The sequence below is a fragment of the Euprymna scolopes genome, chromosome 8, assembly GCF_053919585.1.
Source record: "Euprymna scolopes isolate OS-2025 chromosome 8, ASM5391958v1, whole genome shotgun sequence".
NCBI classification, from domain to species: domain Eukaryota; kingdom Metazoa; phylum Mollusca; class Cephalopoda; order Sepiida; family Sepiolidae; genus Euprymna; species Euprymna scolopes.
Window position 1 is genome coordinate 94,077,028 of NC_136489.1, and position 26,877 is coordinate 94,103,904.

Sequence of the window (26,877 nt, forward strand, 5' to 3'; positions counted from 1 at the left end):
ATTAGATGTAATTTAAAATTAACTCCAAGTAACTTTTTTTTCTTACACAGGCATCATCACATTATCAAGGCCAAGAGGCCACTCAAGGATAAGGGTTAAAGAGTGTACTCATCCATTATTAACTTTCTGTCTATCATTTTCACCTTCTCACACTCTCCTATATAAATAAAACAGTAGATGTATATAAATTTTAATCGATTAACTATTGGTTATGTAACACTTATCAATAGGAAATAGTAATCATACATCATGTATGGTTTATAATTGTTGTGGTCTAAGAAATGCTAAACAAAAAAATGCGACTTTACGGAGAAGATATGCCAAATTAATATTCATGAAGAAAAAAGTGACGTATATGGTTTAAACAGAAAAAAAAATGTTCAATTTTCCACAGAACAAAAGACAATGGAAAATTTATTTTAACTCTCGAGAAAAACAAAAGTGAACAATGGAGTCCAATTTGGAATAATAAAACAAATTGAAATCCCTTTTCATAGCAAAAATCCAGTCAAGTATTCACGTTGTTGTCCTGAATTCTCATAATGGAGTGAATGCAGTTTCGATCCTTCATAGAGGTGATATACTTTTTTTTTCTTTTCGTTATTTTATCGAGGAAACAAAATGCATACAGACTATCGACAGACATTTTTAGGTCACAGTAATAATTTTTTTTTTTTTTTCAAATATATATTGTAAAACGAAATTGGCTTCTTGCAAAAAGGAAAAATTAAAGTATTTGCACAAGCAAAAGAATGTTTGGCTTACATAGTGCCAGACGAATCTATACTATCATAGATATAGGGGTGTTAACTAATCCAGAACAATAATAAGCAAAATCTTTGTTTGGATGGATAAATAACGCATAGAGAAATGTCAGCAAGTTGAAATGCAAAATGTTCATTTCAACTTGCCGACATATTTCTAATACTTTTGCGCTTCGGCAAATTCATTCATAGCTTCCAGTGATTTAATTTTTAATCTTTCTTATCTGCTGGTAGCACAAACAATAGGGAACACGGCTAGAGCGTGAAATGTTTTTGTTTCAATTCTAGCTGATGGCACCCAAGTCCTTTTCATTTTACTTTTAATTTAGGTACAATATAATATTCAATAGAGAATTGGCTCTGTAACAATAAATACGAAATCTGCATGAATTGAAATATATTTAAGCGCATATTACAACCGTTTTTTTTTTATTTCACTCTAATTTTCTCACTCTATTTATTAACAGAAAATAATAAAGGACAGAATAAAAGATTGGAGAAACAAAAGGAAATATCAGCACAGAGGCAAATACTATTTAACTTATAGTTGGAGAGAAATTATTTATTTGGTAAATTATGGAAATATATGGCAATTAAGCTACACAGAACCTTCAGTATTTCATCTTCATTGGGAATTGTCAGGCTAAGATGCGATTCTCTATAAGGATGAAACATGGAAGATTCTGTGTGGCTTAATTGCTATATTTTTTCATAACTTACTAGCTACTTGCGTGTTGAGCACTATTGAAGTAAATACTGAAAAATTATATATAAAATATGTTCTTATAAAATTTTCTGTGCATACATGACATAATTAGGAAAAAGCTAATTTGGATTTTTGTCTTTATTTTTTTAATATTTAACTGACTTTGCAAATTTACTTCGTTCTGATTCAAATAATTTAACAAGAGTACAATTGATCACATTTTTTTTTCTAGTTTATATTGAAATATGTCTATCCTAAAACTATTAAACAGCACGATCATTTATATTTAATTTTATACATAGGTTAACAAATTCTGAAAGTTGTTCTAAAGTTGTGCTTTATATTGTAAGATGTGGAGGTTGATTACTCGTGTTCGTTAACATACATTTAGTTTTATAAACGTTTATGAATAACCCAACTTTTGTGTGTTTAGCTAGAGTATGGTATTCTTGAAAATCCTAAAAAAAATTTCATGGTGTTTCTTGTGAGCATAGCTGAGATTTTAGAACTTTGTGATATCTGTGGACAAGTGTGAAATTAGGTGTTGAGAGAAGTCATGTGATGTTCATTTCGTTCTTTTATTAACTGTGTTTGAATTAATCGCATCTATGATTAGAAAGGGAAGGAAGTCTCGTTTCTGTTTCTGGACTAACACAATTGAAGAGTTCTAATAAAGGCGTTTAGAGTTGAGTTTTTCACCAGATTTGGGGTTTTACTTTAGGGTTTTTGTAATAGAAGTATTTTTGGGATGCACCGGATTCAAAGAAATATTTTCAGTGAAAAAGGTTTGCAGGTTTTATAATCAAATATGAGGAAAACGAGAGAGATGTTATATAGTAAACACAGCAAAATAATGAGTTACAAAGGCACACATGCAGCAATAAGAAAAACATAATGTTCGTGAATATTTTTAGATATATATATTTTCGCAAAACCTCTGGCCTTTATGGAGGGGAGACTAAAACTTGCTGCTATGGTTTCAAATGATCTGGAATAAAAGCAAGAGGAGACTTAATTCCAAATATTTCTAATATGTTATATCTCCCTTCTTTTGGAAATAAGGTATGATTATGAATATCTCCAGTATCAAATAATTTTTATACACTGTGAAATTTACTTCATGTATGAAAACCAAAGAGGGGAAAGATTACATATGAGAAATATTTGAAATAAAGTCTCACCTTGCTATCATTTCAGATAATTTGAAACCATAGCAGCAAGTTTTAGTATCCCTTTTATCAAGGCCAGAGGTTCTGGGGAAATATACGATATTTTGTAATTCATAAGCAAAACTAGGAAAACAAATGACTAAGATTTAAAATGATTTAAACATTTTATGGCTGTAAATAAGTGCCAAAAATAGGCTCTGTATGATGGATCATCTCCTTAATGTGCAACCTTAAGGGCAAATGTCACATAGCCCACTACACAATTCAGGTCATTACCTTTCCAACAAGCCTTCGTTTGTTAAATTCTGATCAACAGTCTCCGAAATTTGGAACTTATAAAGTTGCCAAAAATGGATATATATATATATATATATATATATATATTACATGATGAGAATAATGGAAATAGCATTCCGACGAAATAGAGAAATAAAAAGGAACAAACCAAGTTATGTGTTCAACGTTTCGTCTTTATTTCGAGGCTTCCTCTGGATGAATGAGATTATGAAAACAAAAACACCAGTACAAATATTTGAAATTTTTTCATGCGCAAAGTGTGACGCTGTTCTATTTCAGAAACGAAAAAAGACGTTGGAAATTAAAATAAAAAGAGGGGAGCTAACAAAACATCTCCAAAACAAACCAGTTTCCAATGCAGGTATATACACTATTCCTTGCCAAAATTGCCATCCTAGATACGTTGGTGAAACCCAGCGTAGGTTAGAAAAAAGGCTCAATAAATATAAAAGAGATAAAAAAAATAGCAATTCTCTGTGTATTATTCTCTTTCATTGCAGCATAATCACACCTTTGACTTAAACAAGCAAAAATAGTTAAATTTATTTCAAATAAACCGCGCTGGAGACTTCTTGAATCAGCGCTTATAGCAAATCCAAGCACAATTAAACAACGTGCAGGTTTCTATAATGTAGCGCCGTTAATAAGTAAACTTTTATTAAAAGAACATAATTTAATTGTAGACACAGGTTAGCATTCTCGCACCATAGAAACAACCTTGTAATAATTAATACATCAATCAATAAATTACATAAAAAAGCACACGCATTTCATTTCTGTTACACACCTATATTTGAATTTTAACAGGCATATTTTTTTCCAGAAAGAATATTAACTGCGTTCATATATTTTAAAAACATATTAACGACTATATAACGTAGTAATTGTCTGTATTTTTGAGATGAGGTGTTTTCATTGATTGAGATTGTCAGACTGACTTCCTTATCTTGGTTGTAATCGTCATAACGTTTCGGCCTTTTTGCCCTCCGGACTTCATCAGGTGTGACATATGGCCGAGTGGTTCTAGACGTTGTATCAAAGTTTACAATTACCCAAAGGTGCTGAGTTCAATCCTGAACGAAGGCAGTAAAAAGTAACATTCAAAACAGAGAATCAGCAACTATGTCCCAGAGCCTAGCTGGAGTCCGAACACGGTACTCCCGTAATAATAATAAAGGGTTGGGTTCGAGACTCCTAACAAACGGTTCCCCAGTTCGATATAAAACACCTGATGAAGGCCGGAGGGCAAAACGGCCGAAACGTTGTGACAATTACAACCAAGATGAGGAAGTCGGTCCGACAATCTCGACTATATAACGTTATTAAAAAATCTCCCTCTCTTTAATAAAGCAAGCTCCCCTCCTTTTTTATTTTAATTTCTAATGTCTTTTTCCATTTCTGAAATAGAACAGCGTCACACTTTGCACATAAAAAAATTTCCAATATTTGTACTGGTGTTTTTGTTTTCTTAATCTCATTCATCCAGAGGAAGCCTCGAAATATAGACAAAACGTTGAACACATAACTCGGTTTGTTCCTTTTTATTTCTCTCTCTCTCTCTCTCTCTCTCTCTCTCTCTCTCTCTCTCTCTCTCTCTCTCTCTCTCATATATATATATATATATATATATATATATATATATATATATATATATATATATACACTTGTAGCCAAATTAAATATTGAAATGCTCTTATCTTTGGTTCTATGAGATGAAACTACATGAAAATTTGCAGGCTTTTTGAAGATTATAACATTATTCTATGATTAAAATTTTATGATAATTACTGAAAAAGAACTTATATTTTGAAACCAATAAAATATGCTCAAATTTGCCTACATTTGTATATCTAGTGTCCTGGCAGGCCAGCTTCAGTTTTGTTGCATCGGTTGTCTCTCCAGTGGCCTTACCAGGCTACTAATATATATATATATATATATATATATATATATATATATATATATATATATATATGTATATTGCATCATGACAATCATATTAACTAGAACTACTGATTTAACATGGGTTACAGAAAAAGAATTTATATATATTTTTTATAACCATTCTTAGAAAATTTGTTGACGTCATATCACAAATACACTCCTTAAAATAAGAGACATTCACTTAACAATTTTGGTAGACTGGTGCTTGTAATTAAAGCACATTTCCAAGGTCAAAATAACAAAGTTGAAAACATTAAAAAAAAAATAATAATAAAAAGAAATAATAACCGACTCTTTGTTTCTCATTCTCGTATCTTCCATCTTTTATCATTTTTATACAAACTAACATCTGAACAGACAAATAGTTATTAGTTATATTAAAGCTGAGTTAATGAATGCTGGTTTCTCTAAGGGTTTTATTTCCTACATATTTTAATTTCACACAAAATACATGCAAAAATATGCCTCTATTTTTTTATTGAATCATATTTTAAAAAACCGGTAGGTATTCATCTAAGCTGATTCTTTCAAAATTAATTTTTCGTCATTGCTTTTCCCACACTTATTCATAAATTTGTCATGCTTAACCCATTATACATCGAGGGAGAACTCATCGAGTCAATTAAAAAAACTGAATTTATTTATATATATATATATATATATATATATATATATATATATATATATATATATATAATGAATGATAAAAAAAATTACATTATTTATTACATCAAATGTTCAGACATGAAATACAATTGAGGTTATTCCTTAATACATGGAGTTTCGAAAATTTGTACTCTTCTCATCAGTAAATAGACCAGTAGTGTAATTTAAAACAATATTAGAACAGTATAAAAATGGAAAACTAATATATTGTCGGAGTAGTGAACCAATGCATTTCAATGAGAAGTACAGTCTGTAATCTTATGGACAGTATAAAAAATAAATAAAATTTAGAAGCTGCAATCATGGAATCCCATTGCCGGGAAACGGAGCAAACCAAATTATATGTTCATCAATATGGTTTGTTCATTTTTCATCTCTCCATCACTTTGGAATATTATTTCCATATTTTTCATATTTTTCATCATATGTGTATGTGTGTGTGTGTGTGTGTGTGTGTGTATATATATATATTATTATTATTGGTTGTCCATCGGATCCGATCATGATGTTTTCATATTGCATCTCATCTTTGAATACGGAGGTGACTCTGCAACCCCAGCCTGGAGGCACAAAGTCTTGAACAGTGGGGTCATGGGAAGTCAGTTGTTGTGGTTGCTGCTGAGGCTGCTTTGTGGTGTTTCTCTCTGGCAGCAGTGAGTTTCTGGCATCAAGCCGCTTCAAAATTGACAGCAGCTCTATGAACTGAGCTTCACCATTTTAGTCTGTTCATGATATAACCCCCCAGATCTTTTAGTTTGATGTAGCACCACTGGAGATTAGCTTTGATCATGTCCTTATACCGTAGTCTTGGTCGACCTTGGTTTTGTTTGCCAGTCTGGACCTCCCCGTACATCAGGTATCTTGGCATCTGACAATCCTCAATTCGAATCACATGTCCAACCCATCGAAGTTGCGCTTTGATGATGGTGGCCTTTATGCTGATGGACTTTGCATGGTCAAGGACCTCCAGATTGGTGATGCGGTTCTGCCACCTAATTCTTAGGATGGAGCGAAGAGCTCGCATGTGGAAAAGCTCCAGTTTCTTGATATGTCTGCGATGCAGTGTCCATGTCTCGTAACCATAGAAGAGGGAGGGAAGAACCACGGCATTGTAGACCTTCTGTTTTGTATATAGGCGGATGTTGTGTTCGTTGTGCACTTGATTGCAGAGTCTGTCTAGTACTTGACTTGCCTTGCCAATTCTAGTGTCAATTTCTCTGTCCAAAGAGCTATCACAGGATGGTGCCCTCCCAGATATTTGAAATGTTCCACATTGGCAAGTGGTGTGTCGTCAATGGTGATGGTAGGGGGAGTGGAGTGAGAGTATGGTGCAGGCTAGTAGAGCACGTTTTTCCAAGACTGATTGTCAGGTCGAAGAGTTTGGGTGCCTCAGAGAAGCGGTCCAGCATCTGCAAGTCTTGTTCTGTGTGGGCCACTAGTGCGCAGTCATCAGCAAAGAGAACCTCGTGGAGGAGAGTTTGCAGGTTCCTCGTCTTTGCTGTTAGTCAATGCAGGTCGAAGAGAGAGTCGTCCAAGCAGTGTGTGTGTGTGTGTATATATATATATATATATATATATATATACACACACACACACTAGTAGAATACCCATCCTAGGAAGAGTGTAAGCAATAATTTTTTTGTACTTATACTCTCCTCAAACAAGGCAAATTGACACTGAAACATAAGGGGCAACCGTAAATTACAGTGTCCCTGTAGGCATGGTCCCTAAGCAGGGAGTTGAACAACGACATGTCCGTTTACATTACATTTAAATTTCTGTATGTTAGTATATTCGAGAAAGCAGAATACAGGGAGAAAATTCCAAAGTTTAGCAGTTTGAGGGAAGAATCTTTCAAAGTAAAACGTTCTCATCAGGGAACTCTACAAAGAAGGGGTAGGATTTTACTGCTTGTCAAGTTAGTTGGGAGTACGAACGTCAGAAGGGCACAAGTGCTATGAGATACACCTGAAGAAAGATTGAGGTTGCATCGACCAAAACGTTGTGCAAATAACACTCAAGATTAGAACGGTAGTCAGAAGAATCCAAATAATATGAATAGCATTAACTGCCTTATTTGCTGCTTTATATAAAAAATGTTTTTTTTTGCATAAGCAACTTAACCAGGCACAGCATCTCTACTGGCGTCCATGGACTGTAGAGTCTCCTCTCTCCAATGTTAATTGCTGGTGATCTAGGGGTTGAATATCTCTAAAATGTATTCCAAAGAAAAAGTAGCAATAACTTTACCTCAATATAATTTATTTCCTCTCACGCAACTACTGAACACTGAGGCAAATTTTACACAGCTGACACAATTTCAGAATGCCACCATTCTGTAAGAACTATGGATATCCCATACGGTAATAAATAGGGATTAATACACATTTTCCAATGTATATTTAAACATAACATGAAATATTACTACAATTGCTGGCATCCGTACATTTATGTAGTCTTTGTTTTTTTAGGCAACGAGATGTATAGATGTCCCATATTGTTAAATCATTTTTTTTATATCTCTCTCGAGCAATGCTGGGACATAGGTCTTGCTAGTTTACGAGATAAAACAGAAAAGCGTTGTCCTAATTTAATTAAAAAAATTATTTTTTTCCTTATAATTTAATTTGCCTTTTTGTCAAATTTGGTGAACAAGTAAAATGGGGTTGTCTCCTGTACATTTTTTTTACATACTATATTGCCACCAAAATCGATATTAGTGGTTACGTATATTGACATTGATATGAAACGTGTCTTTCGGCTGATTACATTTTAAACTATTAGAACTTAAGATGAAACTAATAATCAGTTTAAACCTATTCAAAATTCAATCAGAAATGTTATGTTTATGGATTTTTTTTTTTCAAATTTATTTAGTTTCATTGTTCATTCTTTTCTTTAATTTTTTTTTTTTTTTTCAGATAGACTATCACAGTAACTTTGACTCTTTGTATCAAAAAACAAACAAAATGAAGGAAAAGGAAATGTATAGTATGAAGGAAAAGTCATTGGAAGATATAAAACCGGAATTCCATGTAAGTGAAATCAATTTCATCTTTTATATAAAGGGCAGTTGTCTGCTTTTGGGTGAAAGTCGGAAACTACACAAGACACACCCACAAGTTTGAATATTCTCTTTTCAGCATTACTTCTTACAGAATATGGACACATCTTTTTATTGTAATATGAAATTAGTCTCTGCTCATCTACTTTATCCTGCTCGGCCTATTTTTCTACGGGACCCATTCTTTTTATCTGCATCATATTTACATCAAAATGGTCGCCATCTTTGCTATGGGAAGCAAATGATGCTATCAATAGTAATTATCGATATTTCATTACTGCATTGTTTTTAATAAATATTTATATAGGTTTACCTTTGTTATGGAAACATATTTTTAACTGAATAAATAAAAATTAAAACTGCATAAAAATTACTTGAAAAATATATTATAGATCGATGAACACGAAAAAAATCACCCTTTAACTTTAAATAACAGGATATTATCTAGGTAATACAAAAAAGGCAATCATTTTCTTTAATTTTTAGTTTACAATAATATGCCATAAAAAATGTCACAAAATATACATGCATACATACTTAGATTTTTTTCTCAGAGGCTATTTCTATTTCCAAACAGATCACAAATAAAATTAAACTAACAACAATAACTTTCTTGCCAATAAATTATAAACAATTAATCTCTTTGAAAATAGCTCCACTTTATTGCAAATTCTTTTTTAGTGGGGGTCTTTAAATGGTATATACTGAAAATCTGTACTATATTAAAAATTAGGCCATAACGAAGAGTATATGTTGTTGCATTAAGTAACTTTTTCACCTTACGTTGTGATAACATTTTAATAGACTAATTATAATTAGAAAAGTTATGTTATGTTGTTATGTTATGTTATGTTATGTTGGTATGTTATGTTATGTTATGTTATGTTGATATGTTATGTTGGTATGTTATGTTATGGTATGTTATGTTGGTATGTTATGTTGTTATGTTTTCTCATTAAAATAGAGAAAGGATGTTAATATCTTCATAAGATACTAGCACTCATTGTTCATCAAAAGGTAGGCCATAAATAAAGGCAACGTTATTTTATTTATTTACTTTTAATCTTTGGATGTTATCATCTTAAAAGATACTAGCTTTCGTTATTTATCAAAAAGGTAGGCTGTAAATAAAAGGCTACGTTGTTTTATTAATTTATTTTTTATTTTTTACTTTTGTCCACCCCCCAAACAATGCATAATGCCACTGAGATGTAAGTACTTACTGTGCCAGATTTACAGGGAGCATACCAAGTGGGGGAATAGTCTTTAGATATTTGTTCATATTACATTAAACTTTCTGCGTGTTTATACATTCAAGGGAGGTGGGGAATTCCAAAGGGGAAAAAAAAACTATTAGAGTAAAATGTTTTCCAGCATATGAGGGACTTGTATGTTGAAGGAGTGGGACCTTATTGCTATTGATTTTGTCGGGGTATTTTCGTTGGAGTATAAGTGCAGTTGGTTTGTCGTAGCACATGCTGCGGAAGTATTTGTAAAATAATAATTCTCCCTTTTTTTTTATTTACTCTCTCTCCTTCTTATACACACACACCCTCTCTCTCCTCTTGTAGTCGTCCTTTCCTTCTTACATGTATAGATCTCACAATATATAAGGGCCCCTAGAATCATATGGTGCTTAGCTACACTTTTAAAAAGGCGTCAGAAAACGGATTTAAAATTTCACGACTATTTCGATATCTCACTAACTAATAGAAATATTTGTTTGAGGGTTGTTTTAAAATGAAGTGTAACATATAAGCTATCACATCAGGTCATGTTCATTCCAACAATTATGATAGTTGTGATCTAATAAGGATTATTGTAAGAAAGTTGGTGATGAAATGTTATCATTATTACGTGTAAACACAGTAATAATGTTTAATAAAGCTAAAGAAACAAAACAAAGCTTTACAGCACTTACATTGCTTATTACCTCTCCATATCCTTTCATCTGATTTTTTAATCCTTGACTTTTAATTTATCTATTTTTAAGTTTTTTTTTCTCCTTTATTTTGAATTCTTTGCACAATTTTTTTTTTTTTTTCATTTATAATTAGCTTTCATGTAATGCTGTACCAGCAAATTCATAGCTTCGCTATAATATTCATTTTCTAATATCTTTCCTCTGATGAGAAGAACGCATTTCTTTTAAGCTCTGCGGATTAATGGAATTTCAGTATCTTAGTATCCTGTTGAACAATAAATTAACGTAAAATATATTTTTAGAGTCTTAAATTTGTATTATATATATATATATGTTCCTTGACATCAAAACAAGTGACAGGATGTTCCACCCACACTTTTGCACGTGAGCATTACTTCAATATTCTCATTACATTTCTGATGTCTGGCACCGACACTGACTTAATTTGAGATTTATTGGCAAAAATCCTGGCCGGTTATTGTCTTCTCTTTATTTTGTCCGTTTTGCAATTTTCTGATGCAACCACCACCCACCAATACAAGCCGTGTGTTTATCATCTCCGTCTTTGCTTCAGACATTGCAATCTCATTACAATCGGAAAGAAAGCTAGGAAATGGACCGTTTGCTTAAAGTTCACCGATGGCTGTGTTAACGAATGGAGACGCCATATGAGCAGCAATATCAATGCTGTTCAGTTGACGTCTCACGTGTGACTGACTTTTTCGAATGATAGATGCTTAGCTGAGGCGGTGTGTTCAGTGTATGTGCTTGATAAGAAATATGATAAAAAAAAATATTAGTAGGAAAAGCATCTAAACATTTCACAATGACTGAAGTTTTTTTTATCTTAATTTTTGTTCTTTTTTGACGCTCACTTTTCTCCCTCCCTCTTTCCTCCCTTTTTCTTTCTCCTTAACTCTCTCTCTCTTTCTCCTTAACTCTCTCTCACTTTCTCCTTAACTCTCTCTCACTTTCTCCTTAACTCTCTCTCTTTCTCCTTAACTCTCTCTCTTTCTCCTTAACTCTCTCTCTTTCTCCTTAACTCTCTCTTTCTCCTTAACTCTCTCTTTCTCCTTAACTCTCTCTTTCTCCTTAACTCTCTCTCTCTTTCTCCTTAACTCTCTCTCTCTTTCTCCTTAACTCTCTCTCTTTCTCCTTAACTCTCTCTCTCTTTCTCCTTAACTCTCTCTCTCTTTCTCCTTAACTCTCTCTCTCTTTCTCCTTAACTCTCTCTCTCTTTCTCCTTAACTCTCTCTCTTTCTCCTTTACTCTCTCTCTCTTTTTCTCCTTTACTCTCTCTCTCTCTCTTTTTCTCCTTTACTCTCTCTCTCTTTTTCTCCTTTACTCTCTCTCTCTCTTTCTCCTTTACTCTCTCTCTCCTTTACTCTCTCTCTCCTTTACTCTCTCTCTCCTTTACTCTCTCTCTCCTTTACTCTCTCTCTCTCTTTCTCTTTTATTCTCTCTCTTCTTACTCTCTCTCTCTTTCTCCTTTAAAGTGATTGTAATATTTTTTTGTTCAAAGATAAAATTCAGTCTATTAAAATGAATCTATCGACCCACCCCCACATCATTATGATCATATTCAGTTTAATATCCATTTTACATGCTGGCATGTGTTGGATGGCTTTAAAAAATTGAATTCCAAATTAACTATCTCTGACCATGTATTTATCTATTTCTAATTTTCTCCACTTTTATCACTATCACCCACGTTTTCCCTGGCTTTCCCCTGTCAACTGGACCTGCTATCTGAACTATTCTACATCTAATAACCCGCATTATACATCCACTGTATCATTCTCCTATCATTTCTCTCCAGGCAACATATATCCTCAACCCTCACTGACCTGGTTTCATTTCCATACATCATCATATTGTGTACAAATGTCTCTTTCTTTATTCAACAATGGTAAAGCTCTGCTAGTTAGATGAAATAGAAATTCCCTAAACATTCACGCCAAACTCTTGCAATCATATTTGCACCATCTCCACCCTGTGTTCCAATCGTATCACCAAGGTAACAAAACTTCTTGACAACCTCAGTAGCTTCACCATCCAAATAGACTTTCTCAACAACTGAATTCTCATTCATATCCAATGCCTTATACTTGTTGCATATAAACTGGCTATACTCAATCAATGGACCAGTTATTCTACTGCACTTACTATGTATCCAATGTTTACAAGTATCATAAAAGATTGGATTACACCCAACTCCCTTTCCACAAACTGAACAGAGGAATTTTCCAACACAACCACTGATCATCACTTTGGTCCATTGGTAACATTTACTCTCAGTTCCACCTTGTCAGAAACTTAACAAGATTCCCATTGTTTTATAGGCAACTATTAAATTATTAAATTATTATTAGTATGTCTTCTGGACAACCTATATGAAACTCCCTGAACAGCACTTCTAAAAAACTCATAATGTACTCCTGCTTTAACATTAAAGCTATCACTAAACGTACTGCTAATTCTAACACGACATTTTGTACATTGCTTGAACAACCTTCAAAACCACTCATTTGCCCCTAGTTTATGCAAAGCCTATCAGATAATCTCTCTTGGCAGTCTGTTACAAGCTTTCTTCATATCCACAAAAACAAAATACAGGTTCTTCTTATTAAGATACTTGCGTTTGTCTCAGAGTAAATGTAGCAGCGGTGTTACTTTGTCCATGTATAAAACTAAACTGAATTTTACCTATGCTTATCTGACTTATTTGCTTCTCAAACCCCTTCTCACACATAGTTTCCATTCTGTTCTGCTTAGTTTGAAATAGATAATTGAGTTTTTGTCTTGATAATTTTTTTTGATTAATTAATTTATTTTTTACTGTTTTTTACACTCCAAACAAGGCACAATGCCACTTGGACGTAAGGGGCTAGTATTTGGGACCAAAACCTACAAGGATACTATTTAGGGAGTTGAGCAGTGAGATGTCCGTTCACATTACACTCAAACTTCTACAGGGACCTTGAAAGAAACCCAAAGTCTAGCAGTTCAGGGGGAAGAAACTATTATAGTAGAAGGCTCTCTACAGTGTAGGATTGGGATTTTACTGCTTGTCAAGTTAGTCAGGAGTATTTACATCAAGGGAGTACAAGTACTTTGAGTTCATCAGAGCACATTCCATTAAAATACTTGTAAAACAGGCACAGGGACACAGTATTTCAGTGATGGAACAGAGGTTGGAGTTTGGTTGATAGGTTTTTGTAATTTTTATTTGGGACCATACCTAGGAAAGATTAAGATGTTGGTTTACGTTACATTTGAACTTCTACATAACAGTACAGACAGGGAAGCCGGTAGAAGGAAGGGAATTCCAAAGTCTAGCTGTTCAAGGGAAGAAACTATTAGAGTAGAAAACTTTCTGGCATTTAAGTACCTCAACAGTGAAGAGGTGAGATTTTGTTGCTACTAAGCGGGTTTGTTGGGGATATGTACGTCGAGGGGGCACAAGTGTAACAAGTTCATCAGAGCACATTCTATTAAAATATTTGTAAAAGAAGCACAGATGCAACATTGGGGCGATGGGACAGGGGTTGGAGCATAGTTGACAAAGTGGGACCTATTAGATTGAAAATTCTTTTTTGGACCCTATCTAAGAGGGAGAGGCTAGCAGTAGATGCACCAGCCCAGATGTGGCAACAGTACTCCGTGCATGGGTGGTCTAATAGAGGTACAGGATACTCTCAGATGTGAGTAATCTCTTAACTCAATAGAGGGAACCTACCTTCTTTGCAGCAGTTTTTGCAATGTCCTTAATGTATTTATTCCAGTTTATATTGCCCGTGAATGTTAGATTGAGGAGTTTGAAGGAAGAATTCTCAGATAGGGTGTTATTTGTCATGGATATCGGAGGTTGGGGAGGCTTTTTCTAATTGTTAAAGAAGAGCAGCTAAATATTACTAGCATTAAATGTTAGCATCCATTTGCGACCCCATTCCATTATGGTCTGGAGATCATTTTCTAACGATAGTGTGGGAAATGCTAGATTGAAGACTCTTGGACGCTGTCTAAGAGTGCGATAAATTTAACTAGAATGACACCTCTCATCATACAATTTCTTTTGATTAAAATCTCATTCATAACTATTATAAGTTGTAACACCATAACCTTCAATTATTGATGATGTCCCACCACAGAATAAACTTTTACATGATTCGATCATTGTCGGATTATATTGCACTAGTGGAGTGAACACTTGTCTTAAGTGGGATTTTGACAGGATGCTAGTTTCAAGTGATCCTAGGTTACTCTTATAAGAATATTAGGTATAGCCGAGGCTGCAAAATTTTGACTCCTAATCACTTGAGAAAGTGCAGAAAGATCATCAAAAAAAATGTCCAGAAAAGACTTATTTTAATTTATTAGTTCAAATAAATGTATTTTTACTCATTTCAATTTTTATTTTGATTTTATTTTTCAATTTTGAAAACAAACAAGTTTGAAGCTGTATATTAAACATTCGTTAAAATGATTGATGATCCTTTCATAAAAAACTTATGATTATTTTTTTTTAATAAATTGAATGATCTAATTTTCTAAATAAGAATCCTATTTTGAAAAAAAAAAAAAAAATAGAAAACCATGCAATTTATAATGACAAAATACATTTATATTAGAAAGATAGAAAAAAAAACTCAATTTCTAAATGAGGAATTTAAAAGTTTCTCCAAAATGACTATAAATAAGAAAGTGTTATTGTGTTTCTGAATTTTGAGATGAGGATTGATAATTCACATTTAGATTCTTCAGACTACTGTTTTCATCTTGAGTGTCATTTTCACAATGTTTCAGCTGATGTGATCTCTTCCGACTTTCTTCGGTCCTGGATATGACCTTAAACTAAATTCGATGGTGAGGCCCCAGCTTGCAAGCTTTGTACAGTGTGGAGCCATACCTTAATTGCCATTGTTCCCTGGTCCACTCTGACCCGGAGTGGTAGTACCTGTTAGAGTCCAAACTCAACTATGGGTTAAATAGAAACCGACTTAAAAAAAAAAAAAAAACATATTCTGTTAAAAGAATTTTTCTTCAGAATAACTGGATTTGACATTAAATACCTGAAAAGGGTTGATATGCTGTAAAACAAAAGCAACCAAACCAAACCGACTTTCTTCAAGTGTATCTTGTTGAACTCAATACAGGAACCATTAATCATAAATAATAGTTAGAATTTAATATATATTATAATGTATATAAATATATATATATATATTAAATTCTAACTATCTATTATTTATAATTAATGGTTCTTGTATTCAGTTCAACAAGATACGCTTGAAGAAAATCGGTTTGGTTTGGTTGTTTTTGTTTTACAGAAGAGTGTCACTTACAACTGAATTTTACCAAGTACTTTATCCGTTACGCTACAGGGTCTTGCAGACAATTCTAGTATAAATTTTGGAAGCCTTCAATCTATTTTTGTTTTAAATGTACAATCTTACTACATATCACTGTAGATCACTACTTATTACTACAGATTACTATTTTTTTTTTTAAATTGTGGCTATCTACTTTGATAGAGAACCTTCAGCATATACAGACAGAAGTAAATATTAAACTTTTAAACTGATGAAGAGAAAGTAATTTACATGTTTTGGACTATTTTCCTCATCTTGGCCGTTGCCATTTCCACAATGTTTCAGTTCTACTCTCCAGCCTTCTTCGGATGCCTTTTTGCCAAATTTGGTAACCTGTGACAAAAGACATTAAAAAAAAAATCGTCAAATGATTGAAACATTGTGAAAATGTCATTAATCAGTACAAAATGTATAAATAATGAGTGATCTCCACTGAATTATATTGACTAATGAGAATGCATTCTGCTGCCTAGCAGTCCAAAAATCCCAAACAGCATTAATGAATGTAAGTAATATTTGCTTATACCATTGTTCATCTATCTTTTATATTTTCTGACACTGGGAATACATCTTTATCGATTGTATTGGCCGTTAATATGGTTTTTCCTTTAGAAATTATGTCTGTGATTTTCTCCCTTTAAAGTATTAGCAATGCCTTCTTACATGTTTCGTATTTCTTTTTTTGTTTGTCTTCAACAAACTCTTTTTTTTTACAATTTTCTTATTTTGTTCTAACTGGGAATAGGACATCCTACCAGATGCCATATATTCAGCCGCTTTCTTATACATTCCAACTGAGAGATCTTTTAAAGATTCTAATTGTCCTCCTGAAGTATTTTACACTTGGTTCACCGGGTACATTTTCTCGGTAGCTTTTGAAATTCTTGTTCACGAGTCCAGTTGCTCCTATAATTATTAAATGATGGAGATCTTCCTAAGATTCCAGTTTCTTTTCATGTCATACATAAAACTTTGGCATCTTATTATCTTTCCCCTCTCAGCTGTGTTTAACCCAGCATCTGTAGGAACTCTAACTTCTACTAAGGTTGCTTCTTTCTTCTTCTTGTCTCATATGACTGCGTCGGGTTTAATAGCTCAGTTTTCTAGGTACATAGCTGTAGGAATTGCATGTGAGAATAAATGCGTGTATGTAAACCCAACTATTTCGATGCTATTGCCTTTTCCTTTGGACCTCAATAACGGAATACACAAAATGGTGACCACTTGTGTGAGGAGAAAATGCCTGAACACATGGCCGTAGTCACTAAAAACTTAACAGCTAAGATATAACATATTTTTTAGTTTTATAAAAAGCAAACATCAAGTATTATGATTCTTTTGTCCTTCTAATGCTAAGAAAGACATTAGTTTTCCTGCATGGCAAACGAACGAATCAAATTTTATTTCTCTTTTTTAGTTTGTAGAGCGCTGAATATTAAATGGGATGGTTTGATTTGTTGTGATCATTTTTTTTTCTTCTTATATTGTGATTCATTGTCTTTAATTATATTTCCTACACATCTTCGAACTTTCATTACTTCAAGCAAGAATGAAATATTTACAATTTCACTTTCCCCACTCTCTCCAGTCTCCATTTCTCAATCTTAATTTTGTATTATATTTTTTCATCTTGTCTTCATATTTAAATATATTTAGTTCCTTCATTTATTCAGTTTAGATTGTTATATTTTAATATTTTTTAGTTTTAAAATAATTTTGATTAATTTCAATGTCTCTCTCCTTCACCCCTTTCTCTTTGTCTCTCTCCTTCACTCCTTTCTCTTTGTCTCTCTCCTTCACCCCTTTCTCTTTGTCTCTCTCCTTCACCCCTTTCTCTTTGTCTCTCTCCTTTACCCCTTTCTCTTTGTCTCTCTCCTTCACCCCTTTCTCTTTGTCTCTCTCCTTCACCCCTTTCTCTTTGTCTCTCTCCTTCACCCCTTTCTCTTTGTCTCTCTCCTTCACCCCTTTCTCTTTGTCTCTCTCCTTCACCCCTTTCTCTTTGTCTCTCTCCTTCACCCCTTTCTCTTTGTCTCTCTCCTTCACCCCTTTCTCTTTGTCTCTCTCTCCTTCGCCCCTTTCTCTTTGTCTCTCTCTCCTTCGCCCCTTTCTCTTTGTCTCTCTCTCCTTCACCCCTTTCTCTTTGTCTCTCTCTCCTTCACCCCTTTCTCTTTGTCTCTCTCTCCTTCACCCCTTTCTCTTTGTCTCTCTCTCCTTCACCCCTTTCTCTTTGTCTCTCTCTCCTTCACCCCTTTCTCTTTGTCTCTCTCCTTCACCCCTTTCTCTTTGTCTCTCTCTCCTTCACCCCTTTCTCTTTCTCTCTCTCTCCTTCACCCCTTTCTCTTTCTCTCTCTCTCCTTCACCCCTTTCTCTTTGTCTCTCTCTCCTTCACCCCTTTCTCTTTGTCTCTCTCTCCTTCACCCCTTTCTCTTTGTCTCTCTCTCCTTCACCCCTTTCTCTGTCTCTCTCTCCTTCACCCCTTTCTCTTTGTCTCTCTCCTTCACCCCTTTCTCTTTGTCTCTCTCCTTCACCCCTTTCTCTTTGTCTCTCTCCTTCACCTCTTTCTCTTTGTCTCTCTCCTTCACCCCTTTCTCTTTGTCTCTCTCCTTCACCCCTTTCTCTTTGTCTCTCTCTCCTTCACCCCTTTCTCTTTGTCTCTCTCCTTCACCCCTTTCTCTTTGTCTCTCTCCTTCACCTCTTTCTCTTTGTCTCTCTCCTTCACCCCTTTCTCTTTGTCTCTCTCCTTCACCCCTTTCTCTTTGTCTCTCTCCTTCACCCCTTTCTCTTTGTCTCTCTCCTTCACCCCTTTCTCTTTGTCTCTCTCCTTCACCCCTTTCTCTTTGTCTCTCTCCTTCACCCTTTCTCTTTGTCTCTCTCCTTCACCCCTTTCTCTTTGTCTCTCTCCTTCACCCCTTTCTCTTTGTCTCTCTCCTCCAACCCTTTCTCTTTGTCTCTCTCCTTCCCCCTTTCTCTTTGTCTCTCTCCTTCCCCCTTTCTCTTTGTCTCTCTCCTTCCCCCTTTCTCTTTGTCTCTCTCCTTCCCCCTTTCTCTTTGTCTCTCTCCTTCCCCCTTTCTCTTTGTCTCTCTCCTTCCCCCCTTTCTCTTTGTCTTCCTCCTTCCCCCTTTGTCTCTCTCCTTCCCCCTCTATCTTTCTGTCTCTCTCCTTCCCCCTCTATCTTTCTGTCTCTCTCCTTCCCCCTCTATCTTTCTGTCTCTCTCCTGTCCCCTCTCTCTCTGTCTCTCTCCTGTCCCCTCTCTCTGTCTATCTCCTGTCCCCTCTCTCTCTCTCTCCTGTCCCCTCTCTCTGTGTCTCTCTCCTGTCCCTTCTCTTTCTCGCTCCTTTCCCCTCTCTCTCCCTGTGTGTCTCTCCCTGTCTCTCACCTGCCCCCTCTCTCTGTCTCTCTCCTTTCCCCTCTCTGTTACTCTCCTTTCCCCTCTCTGTCTCTCTCCTTTCCTCTCTCTGTCTCTCTTCTTTCCCCTCTCTGTCTCTCTTCTTTCCCCTCTCTGTCTCTCTCCTTTTCCCTCTCTGTCTCTCTCCTTTCCCCTCTCTGTCTCTCTCCTTTCCCCTCTCTGTCTCTCTCCTTTCCCCTCTCTGTCTCTCTCCTTTCCCCTCTCTGTCTCTGTCTCTCTCCTTTCCCCACTCTCTCTCTGTCTCTCTCCTTTCCCCACTCTCTCTCTGTCTCTCTCCTTTTCCCACTCTCTCTCTGTCTCTCTCCTTTCCCCACTCTCTCTCTGTCTCTCTCCTTTCCCCACTCTCTCTCTGTCTCTCTCCTTTCCCCACTCTCTCTCTGTCTCTCTCCTTTCCCCACTCTCTCTCTCTGTCTCTCTCCTTTCCCCACTCTCTCTCTCTGTCTCTCTCCTTTCCCCTCTCTCTCTCTCTTTGTCTCTCTCCTTTCCCCTCTCTCTCGCTTTCTCTCCCCTTTCCCCTCTCTCTCTCGGTCTCTCCCCTTACCCCTCTCTCTCTCTCTGTCTCTCTCCTTTCCCCTCTCTCTCTCTGTCTCTCTCCTTTCCCCTCTCTCTCTCTGTCTCTCTCCTTTCCCCTCTCTCTCTCTGTCTCTCTCCTTTCCCCTTTCTCTCTCTGTCTCTCTCCTTTCCCCTTTCTCTCTGTGTCTCTCTCCTTTCTCCTCTCTCTCTCTGTCTCTCTCCTTTCCCCTCTCTCTCTGTGTCTCTCTCCTTTCCCCTCTCTCTCTCTCTGTGTCTCTCTCCTGTCCCCTCTCTCTCTGTGTCTCTCTCCTGTCCCCTCTCTCTCTCTGTCTCTCTCCTGTCCCCTCTCTCTCTGTGTCTCTCTCCTGTCCCCTCTCTCTCTCTGTCTCTCTCCTGTCCCCTCTCTCTCTGTGTCTCTCTCCTGTCCCCTCTCTCTCTGTGTCTCTCTCCTGTCCCCTCTCTCTCTGTGTCTCTCTCCTGTCCCCTCTCTCTCTGTGTCTCTCTCCTGTCCCCTCTCTCTCTCTGTGTCTCTCTCCTGTCCCCTCTCTCTCTTTGTCTCTCTCCTGTCCCCTCTCTCTCTTTGTCTCTCTCCTGTCCCCTCTCTCTCTCTGTCTCTCTCCTGTCCCCTCTCTCTCTCTCTCCTGTCCCCTCTCTCTCTGTCTCTCTCCTGTCCCTTCTCTTTCTCGCTCCTTTCCCCTCTCTCTCCCTGTGTGTCTCTCCCTGTCTCTCTCCTGCCCCCTCTCTCTGTCTCTCTCCTCACACTCTCTGTCTCTCTCCTTTCCCCTCTCTGTCTCTCTCCTTTCCCCTCTCTGTCTCTCTCCTTTCCCCTCTCTGTCTCTCTCCTTTCCCCTCTCTGTCTCTCTCCTTTCCCCTCTCTGTCTCTCTCCTTTCCCCTCTCTGTCTCTCTCCTTTCCCCTCTCTGTCTCCCTCCTTTCCCCTCTCTGTCTCTCTCCTTTCCCCTCTCTGTCTCTCTCCTTTCCCCTCTCTGTCTCTCTCCTTTCCCCTTTCTCTCTCTGTCTCTCTCCTTTCCCCTTTCTCTCTCTGTCTCTCTCCTTTCCCCTTTCTCTCTCTGTCTCTCTCCTTTCCCCTTTCTCTCTCTGTCTCTCTCGTTTCCCCTCTCTCTCTCTCTGTCTCTCTCCTTTCCTCTCTCTCTCTGTCTCTCTTCTTTCCCCTCTCTCTCTCTCTGTCTCTCTCCTTTCCCCCTCTCTCTCTCTCTCTGTCTCTCTCCTTTCCCCCTTCTCTCTCTCTCTCTGTCTCTCTCCTTTCCCCCCTCTGTCTCTCTCCTTTCCCCCCTCTCTCTCTCTCTCTGTCTCTCTCCTTCCCCCTTTATCTTTCTGTCTCTCTCATTCCCCTCTATCTTTCTGTCTCTCTCCTGTCCGCTCTCTCTCTCTGTCTCTCATCCTGTCCCCTCTCTCTCTGTGTCTCTCTCCTGTCCCCTCTCTCTCTCTGTCTCTCTCCTTTCTCCTCTCTCTCTCTCTCTGTCTCTCTCCTTTCCCCTCTCTCTCTCTCTCTCTGTCTCTCTCCTTTCCCCTCTCTCTCTCTCTCCTTTCCCCTCTCTCTCTCTCTCTCCTTTCCCCTCTCTCTCTCTCTGTCTCTCTCCTTTCCCCTCTCTCTCTCTCTCTCTGTTTCTCTCCTTTCCCCTCTCTCTCTCTCTCTCTGTCTCTCTCCTTTCCCCTCTCTCTCTCCTTCCCCCTCTCTCTCCTTCCCCCTCTCTCTCTTCTCCCCTCCACTCTCTCTCTTTCTCCTTCCCCCCTCTCTCTCCTTTCCCCTCTCTCTCTCTCTGTCTCTCTCCTTTCCCTCTCTCTCTCTGTCTCTCTCCTTTCCCCTCTCTCTCTGTCTCTCTCCTTTCCCCTCTAACTCTCTCTCTCCGTCCCCCTCTCTCTCCTTCCCCCCCCTCTCTCTCCTTCCCCCTCTCTCTCCTTCCCCCTCTCTCTCCTTCCCTCCTCTCTCTCCTTCCCTCCTCTCTCTCATTCTCTCCTTCCCCTCTCTCTCTCCTTCCCCCCTCTCTCTCCTTCCCCCCTCTCTCTCTCTCCTTCCCCCTCTCTCTCTCTCTCTCCTTCCCCCTCTCTCTCTCTCTCCTTCCCCCTCTCTCTCTCTCCTTCCCCCTCTCTCTCTCTCCTTCCCCTCTCTCTCTCCTTCCCCCTCTCTCTCTCCTTCCCCCTCTCTTCCTCTCTCCTTCCCCCTCTCTCTCTCTCCTTCCCCCTCTCTCTCTCTCTCCTTCCCCCCCTCTCTCTCTCTCCTTCCCCCCTCTCTCTCTCTCCTTCCCCCTCTCTCTCTCTCCTTCCCTCCTTTCTCTCTCTCCTTCCCCCCCTCTCTCTCTCCTCCCCCCTCTCTCTCCTTCCCTCCTCTCTCTCCTTCCCTCCTCTCTCTCCTTCCCTCCTCTCTCTCTCTCCTTCCCCCCTCTCTCTCCTTTCCCCTCTCTCTCTCTCTCCTTCCCTCTCTCTCTCTCTCTCCTTCCTCCTCTCTCTCTCTCCTTCCCCCTCTCTCTCTCTCTCCTTCCCCCTCTCTCTCTCTCTCCTTCCCCCTCTCTCTCTTTCTCCTTTCCCCTCTCTCTCTTTCTCCTTCCCCCTCTCTCTCTCCTTCCCCCTCTCTCTCTCTCTTCTTCCCCCTCTCTCTCTCTTCTTCCCCCTTTCTATCTCTCTCTTCTTCCCCCTTTCTCTCTCTCTCCTTCCCCCCTCTCTCCTTCCCCCTCTCTCTCTCCTTCCCCCTTTCTCTCTCTCTCCTTCCCCCCTCTATCTCTCCTTCCCCCCTCTATCTCTCCTTCCCCCACTCTCTCTCTCTCCTTCCCCCCTCTCTCTCTCTCCTTCCCCCCTCTCTCTCTCTCCTTCCCCCTCTCTCTCTCTCTCTCTCCTTCCCCCTCTCTCTCTCTCTCCTTCCCCCTCTCTCTCTCTTTCCTTCCCCCCCTCTCTCTCTTTCCTTCCCCCTCTCTCTCTTTCCTTCCCCCTCTCTCTCTTTCCTTCCCCCTCTCTCTCTTTCCTTCCCCCTCTCTCTCTCTCCTTCCCCCTCTCTCTCTCTCTCTCTCCTTCCCCCTCTCTCTCTCTCTCTCTCCTTCCCCCTCTCTCTCTCTCTCTCTCCTTCCCCCTCTCTCTCTCTCTCTCCTTCCCCCTCTCTCTCTCTCTCCTTCCCCCTCTCTCTCTCTCTCCTTCCCCCTCTCTCTCTCCTTCCTCCTTCTCTCTCTCTCTCCTTCCCCCCTCTCTCTCTCTCTCCTTCCCCCCTCTCTCTCTCTCTCCTTCCCCCCTCTCTCTCTCTCTCCTTCCCCCCTCTCTCTCTCTCCTCCCCCCTCTCTCTCCTTCCCCCTCTCTCTCTCTCTCCTTCCCCCTCTCTCTCTCTCTCCTTCCCCCCCTCTCTCTCTCTCTCTCCTACCCCCTCTCTCTCTCCTTCCCCCCCTCTCTCTCCTTCCCCCCCTCTCTCTCTCTCCTTCCCCCTCTCTCCTTCCCCCTCTCTCTCCTTTCCTTCTCTCTCTTTCTCTCCGTTTTCCCTTTCTTTCTTTCTCCCTCCTTTCCCTCTCTGTCTCTCTCCTTTCCCTCTCTCTTTCTCTCTCCTTTCCTTCTCCTTTCCCTCTCTCTCTCTTTCTTTCTCTCTCCTTTCCATCTCTCTCTCTCTTTCTCTCTCCGTCCCACTCCTTTCCTTCTGTCTCTCTTCTTCCCCCTCTCTTTCCATCTGTCTCTACCTCGTTTTTCCCTTTGTCCTTTTCTTTTGATCTCTCTCCGCCTGTCCCTTTCTTTTGGTCTCTATCCGTCTGTCCCTCTTCCTTTGGTCTGTATCCGCCTGCCCCTCTTCCTTTGGTCTCTATCCGTCTGCCCCTCTTCCTTTGGTCTCTCCTTTTCTCTCCACCCCTGTCCTTCTCTTTATCCTGTCCCATTCTGTCTTTCTCTCTCTCTCTTTCTCTTGTCTCTCACTTGCTTTATTTCTCTCATTTGGTTTTCTGTTTTATTTCAACATTTACTAACACTTTTACATCAAACAAAAGACATTTTCATAAAAAAGAAATCAAAACAAAACAGATCTCTACAATTCATAGTTTTTAACAATATTTATTTCAAAAGAAATTCTTTCAGTTGTCAGCGGATGGAAAATTACATAATTAACTTTACATAAAATTACATCTTAAAATTTTTGTCATCTTTCTTGCTATACAATTCCATAAAAATATTTTTCCATCAATTAATGTGACAAATACAAAAATGAATTTAAACTCAAAAAATATGTAATGTATAGTTATCGTTTCTCTGATGTTTCACATTTATTAACTGGCTATTATAATCAAGCATGAAATTTGGATGAAGACAAGCGAATGATCACGGCCTGTGTAGTGAATGCACACAATGTAAATACACACTTTGATTTAATCATTGTATCTCATCGTGTAAATGTGAAATTTGTTTTTGTTATTATTGTTAAATCATTTTATTATAGCTTAAGATTTTCCCATTGATTCAAATTCGAAGTTCAGTTATCAACACTTTTCAGATTATTTAATGGCGAATGAAATAAAAATTCATTCAATAACTGAACTTCGAATTTGAATCAATGGGAAAATCTTAAGCTATAATAAAATGATTTAACAATAATAACAAAAACAAATTTCACATTTACATTTTATGCCGTAAAACAAAACAACCAAACCAATCATCATGAATAAATATTTGAAGATATAAAGAACTTGAAGCATAAAAAACTTTTTAAAAATTAGTGGATTTTATATTTAAAAAAAAAAAGGTTGATATGCCGTAAAACAACACCTAATCCAAATCATTTTTCCTGAAATGAGTAGATCAGTTAACGGTTATGGGTTTGAAATTCACAAATATCCGTGGGCTTAGAACTAATTTAGCTGATGTTGAAGCATTTCTCTTAACAAATACCCCGGATATCTTAGCACTAATTGAGACTAACCTACACTCCTCCACCCCCTCTAACTGCTTTAACGTGCCTGGATATCTCCCACTCTGCCGTAAGGACTCTGACAGACATATGCACGGACTTGGACTTTACATTCGTAATACCCTTCCCTTGACTAGAGAAACAAACCTAGAAACGGATGATCAAGCCTTTAATCATGCAACACAACATTAGCTACTTTTACTTTCTCTACCACTCTCCCTCGACCCAAGACTGCACCATAATAAACAAAGTATCTGACAGCATAGACACATCACTCTCCTTCGACACTAGCGCCCAAGTACATGTATTTGGTGACTTTAATGTCCATCACAAAAACTGGCTTGGATTCTCTACTTACACAGATGCAGCAGGCAGCGCAACTCATAGCTTCTCTGTATCTCACTCCCTATCGCAAATTGTTACTTTTCCAACCCGTTTCCCTGATCAGGAAGAACAACACGCATCACTATTAGATCTGTTTTTGACCACAGTTCCTGACGATTGTGTAATGAAAGACGACAGCCCACTTGGGAACGCTGATCATGCGGTGATAATGGTTGAAATCGCCCTAAACTCTAGACCCAAAACTGAAGAGCCAGTGCTCAAAACAACGAGGCTGACTGGGAAGCCATCAGAGATCTTATCAGAGACGCCCCATGGGGAAATATTTTTTCTCTTCCTGCTGAACAGTGTGCAACCGAGACCACTGAAGGGTTCAAAACTGCAATCGAAGCGCATGTTCCCATGCGGAAATTCTATAGCAAGCCCCACTCTCTCCAATGGTTTACTTCGACTTGCGCAACTGCCATTGCTCAAAGGCAGCATGCATTCCACAGGTTTAACCGACATAAGTCTACTTCAAACAGACAGAAGTACATAGAAGCTAGAAGTAATGTTAAGAAAGAAATAGCGACAGCTAAGAGGGATTTACGGAAACCACTAAAAAGCGCATCGAAGCACAAAAACTAGGAACTCGTGACTTCTGGAAAATCTACAACAGTGTAGTAAATAATGGGCAATCAACAATTCCCCCACTAACCAACAATCACGAGGTTCTTTGCTCAGCAACCGAGAAGGCTAACATGCTTACCAGTCGGTTTGCCTCCAACTCCACACTGGACACTCTAAACCACCCCCTACCTGAATTTCCTATGTGGACAGACGCCACGCTAGACGATCTGATAATCACCCCTGCTCAGGTGCATGCTATCATAAAAAACCTTGACACCTCAAAAGCATGTGGACCCGACCTCATCCCAGTTGTGCTATTAAAAAAGTGCTCAGCCGAAGTAGCTCCAGTTCTCTCCAAACTCTACAACAAGTGCCTTAATGAATCTTGCTTTCAGGGCTGTTGGAAAACTGCTTCTGTGGTACCAGTATTCAAGAATTCTGGCGAAAGAACTGACCCATTAAATTATCGCCCTATTAGCCTCCTTCCATTTTTGCCAAAATATTTGAGACATAAATTAACCATGCTTTAGTCCAGCACCGTACAGATGCTAAACTTCTGACCGACCAACAATATGGATTTAGACAAGCCCGTTCCACGGCAGACATCCTCACTGTAATCTCTGAACGCATATACCATTCACTGGACAAAGCGGGAGAGGGCAGAGCGGTAGCTCTAGATATATCTAAGGCTTTTGACAGGGTATGGCATGAGGGTCTCCTCAGGAAGATTAGATCATATGGTATCACTGGTAGAATACTTAACATAATTAAATCCTTCTTAAATAAGAGAAAAATTCAGGTTGTCCTCGACGGTCGTACATCTAAACAATATGATATAAATGCGGGAGTGCCCCAGGGATCTATCCTTGGACCTCTATTGTTCCTGATATTCATAAATGACCTCCTCGACAAAATTGCCTCTGAGATGGGTATATATGCTGATGACACCACACTCTATAGCACGACAGGAAAACAAATGAACATATAACTAAAGTAATGGCAGAAGCACTAGAGGATGACCTCCAATCAGTAGTGGAATGGGGACAAAAATGGATGGTCACGTTCAATCCCGCCAAGACAAAACTGGTTTCATTCAATAATTACAAGAAACCTTCTCTACCACCTATAGCAATGGCCAACGACTCTTTATCTGAGAGTATGTCTTTCAAGCTCCTTGGCCTAATGTTCACAGGAAACATGAGTTGGAACAATTAC

At 38.3% G+C, this 26,877-nt stretch overlaps 2 protein-coding genes across 5 annotated transcripts in view; one reads left to right on the forward strand and one right to left on the reverse strand.

Moving 5' to 3' along the window:
* Nucleotides 1–26,877, forward strand: part of LOC145283640 (solute carrier family 23 member 1-like) — a 428,662-nt gene that overhangs the window by 171,692 nt on the left and 230,093 nt on the right. For 3 of the 4 annotated variants that reach the window (XM_080132600.1, XM_080132602.1, XM_080132601.1), the window contains exon 2: nt 8,468–8,581. In XM_080132600.1, the coding sequence (XP_079988726.1) occupies nt 8,516–8,581 (66 nt within the window). In that variant the 5' untranslated portion in view covers nt 8,468–8,515. Of the gene's footprint in view, nt 1–8,467; nt 8,582–15,782; nt 16,412–26,877 lie in introns of those variants that run through there. The other variant, XM_080132603.1, reaches the window with a different exon arrangement.
* On the reverse strand, nt 6,256–6,570 carry LOC145283914 (uncharacterized). The gene has a single exon (XM_080133014.1). The coding sequence runs from the start codon at nt 6,568–6,570 to the stop codon at nt 6,256–6,258; it is 315 nt and encodes a 104-aa protein (XP_079989140.1).

Bases quoted from the DNA above. Each gene is read 5' to 3' on its own strand.
- LOC145283914 (XM_080133014.1), bottom strand. From the start codon at position 6,570: ATGCGAGCTCTTCGCTCCATCCTAAGAATTAGGTGGCAGAACCGCATC.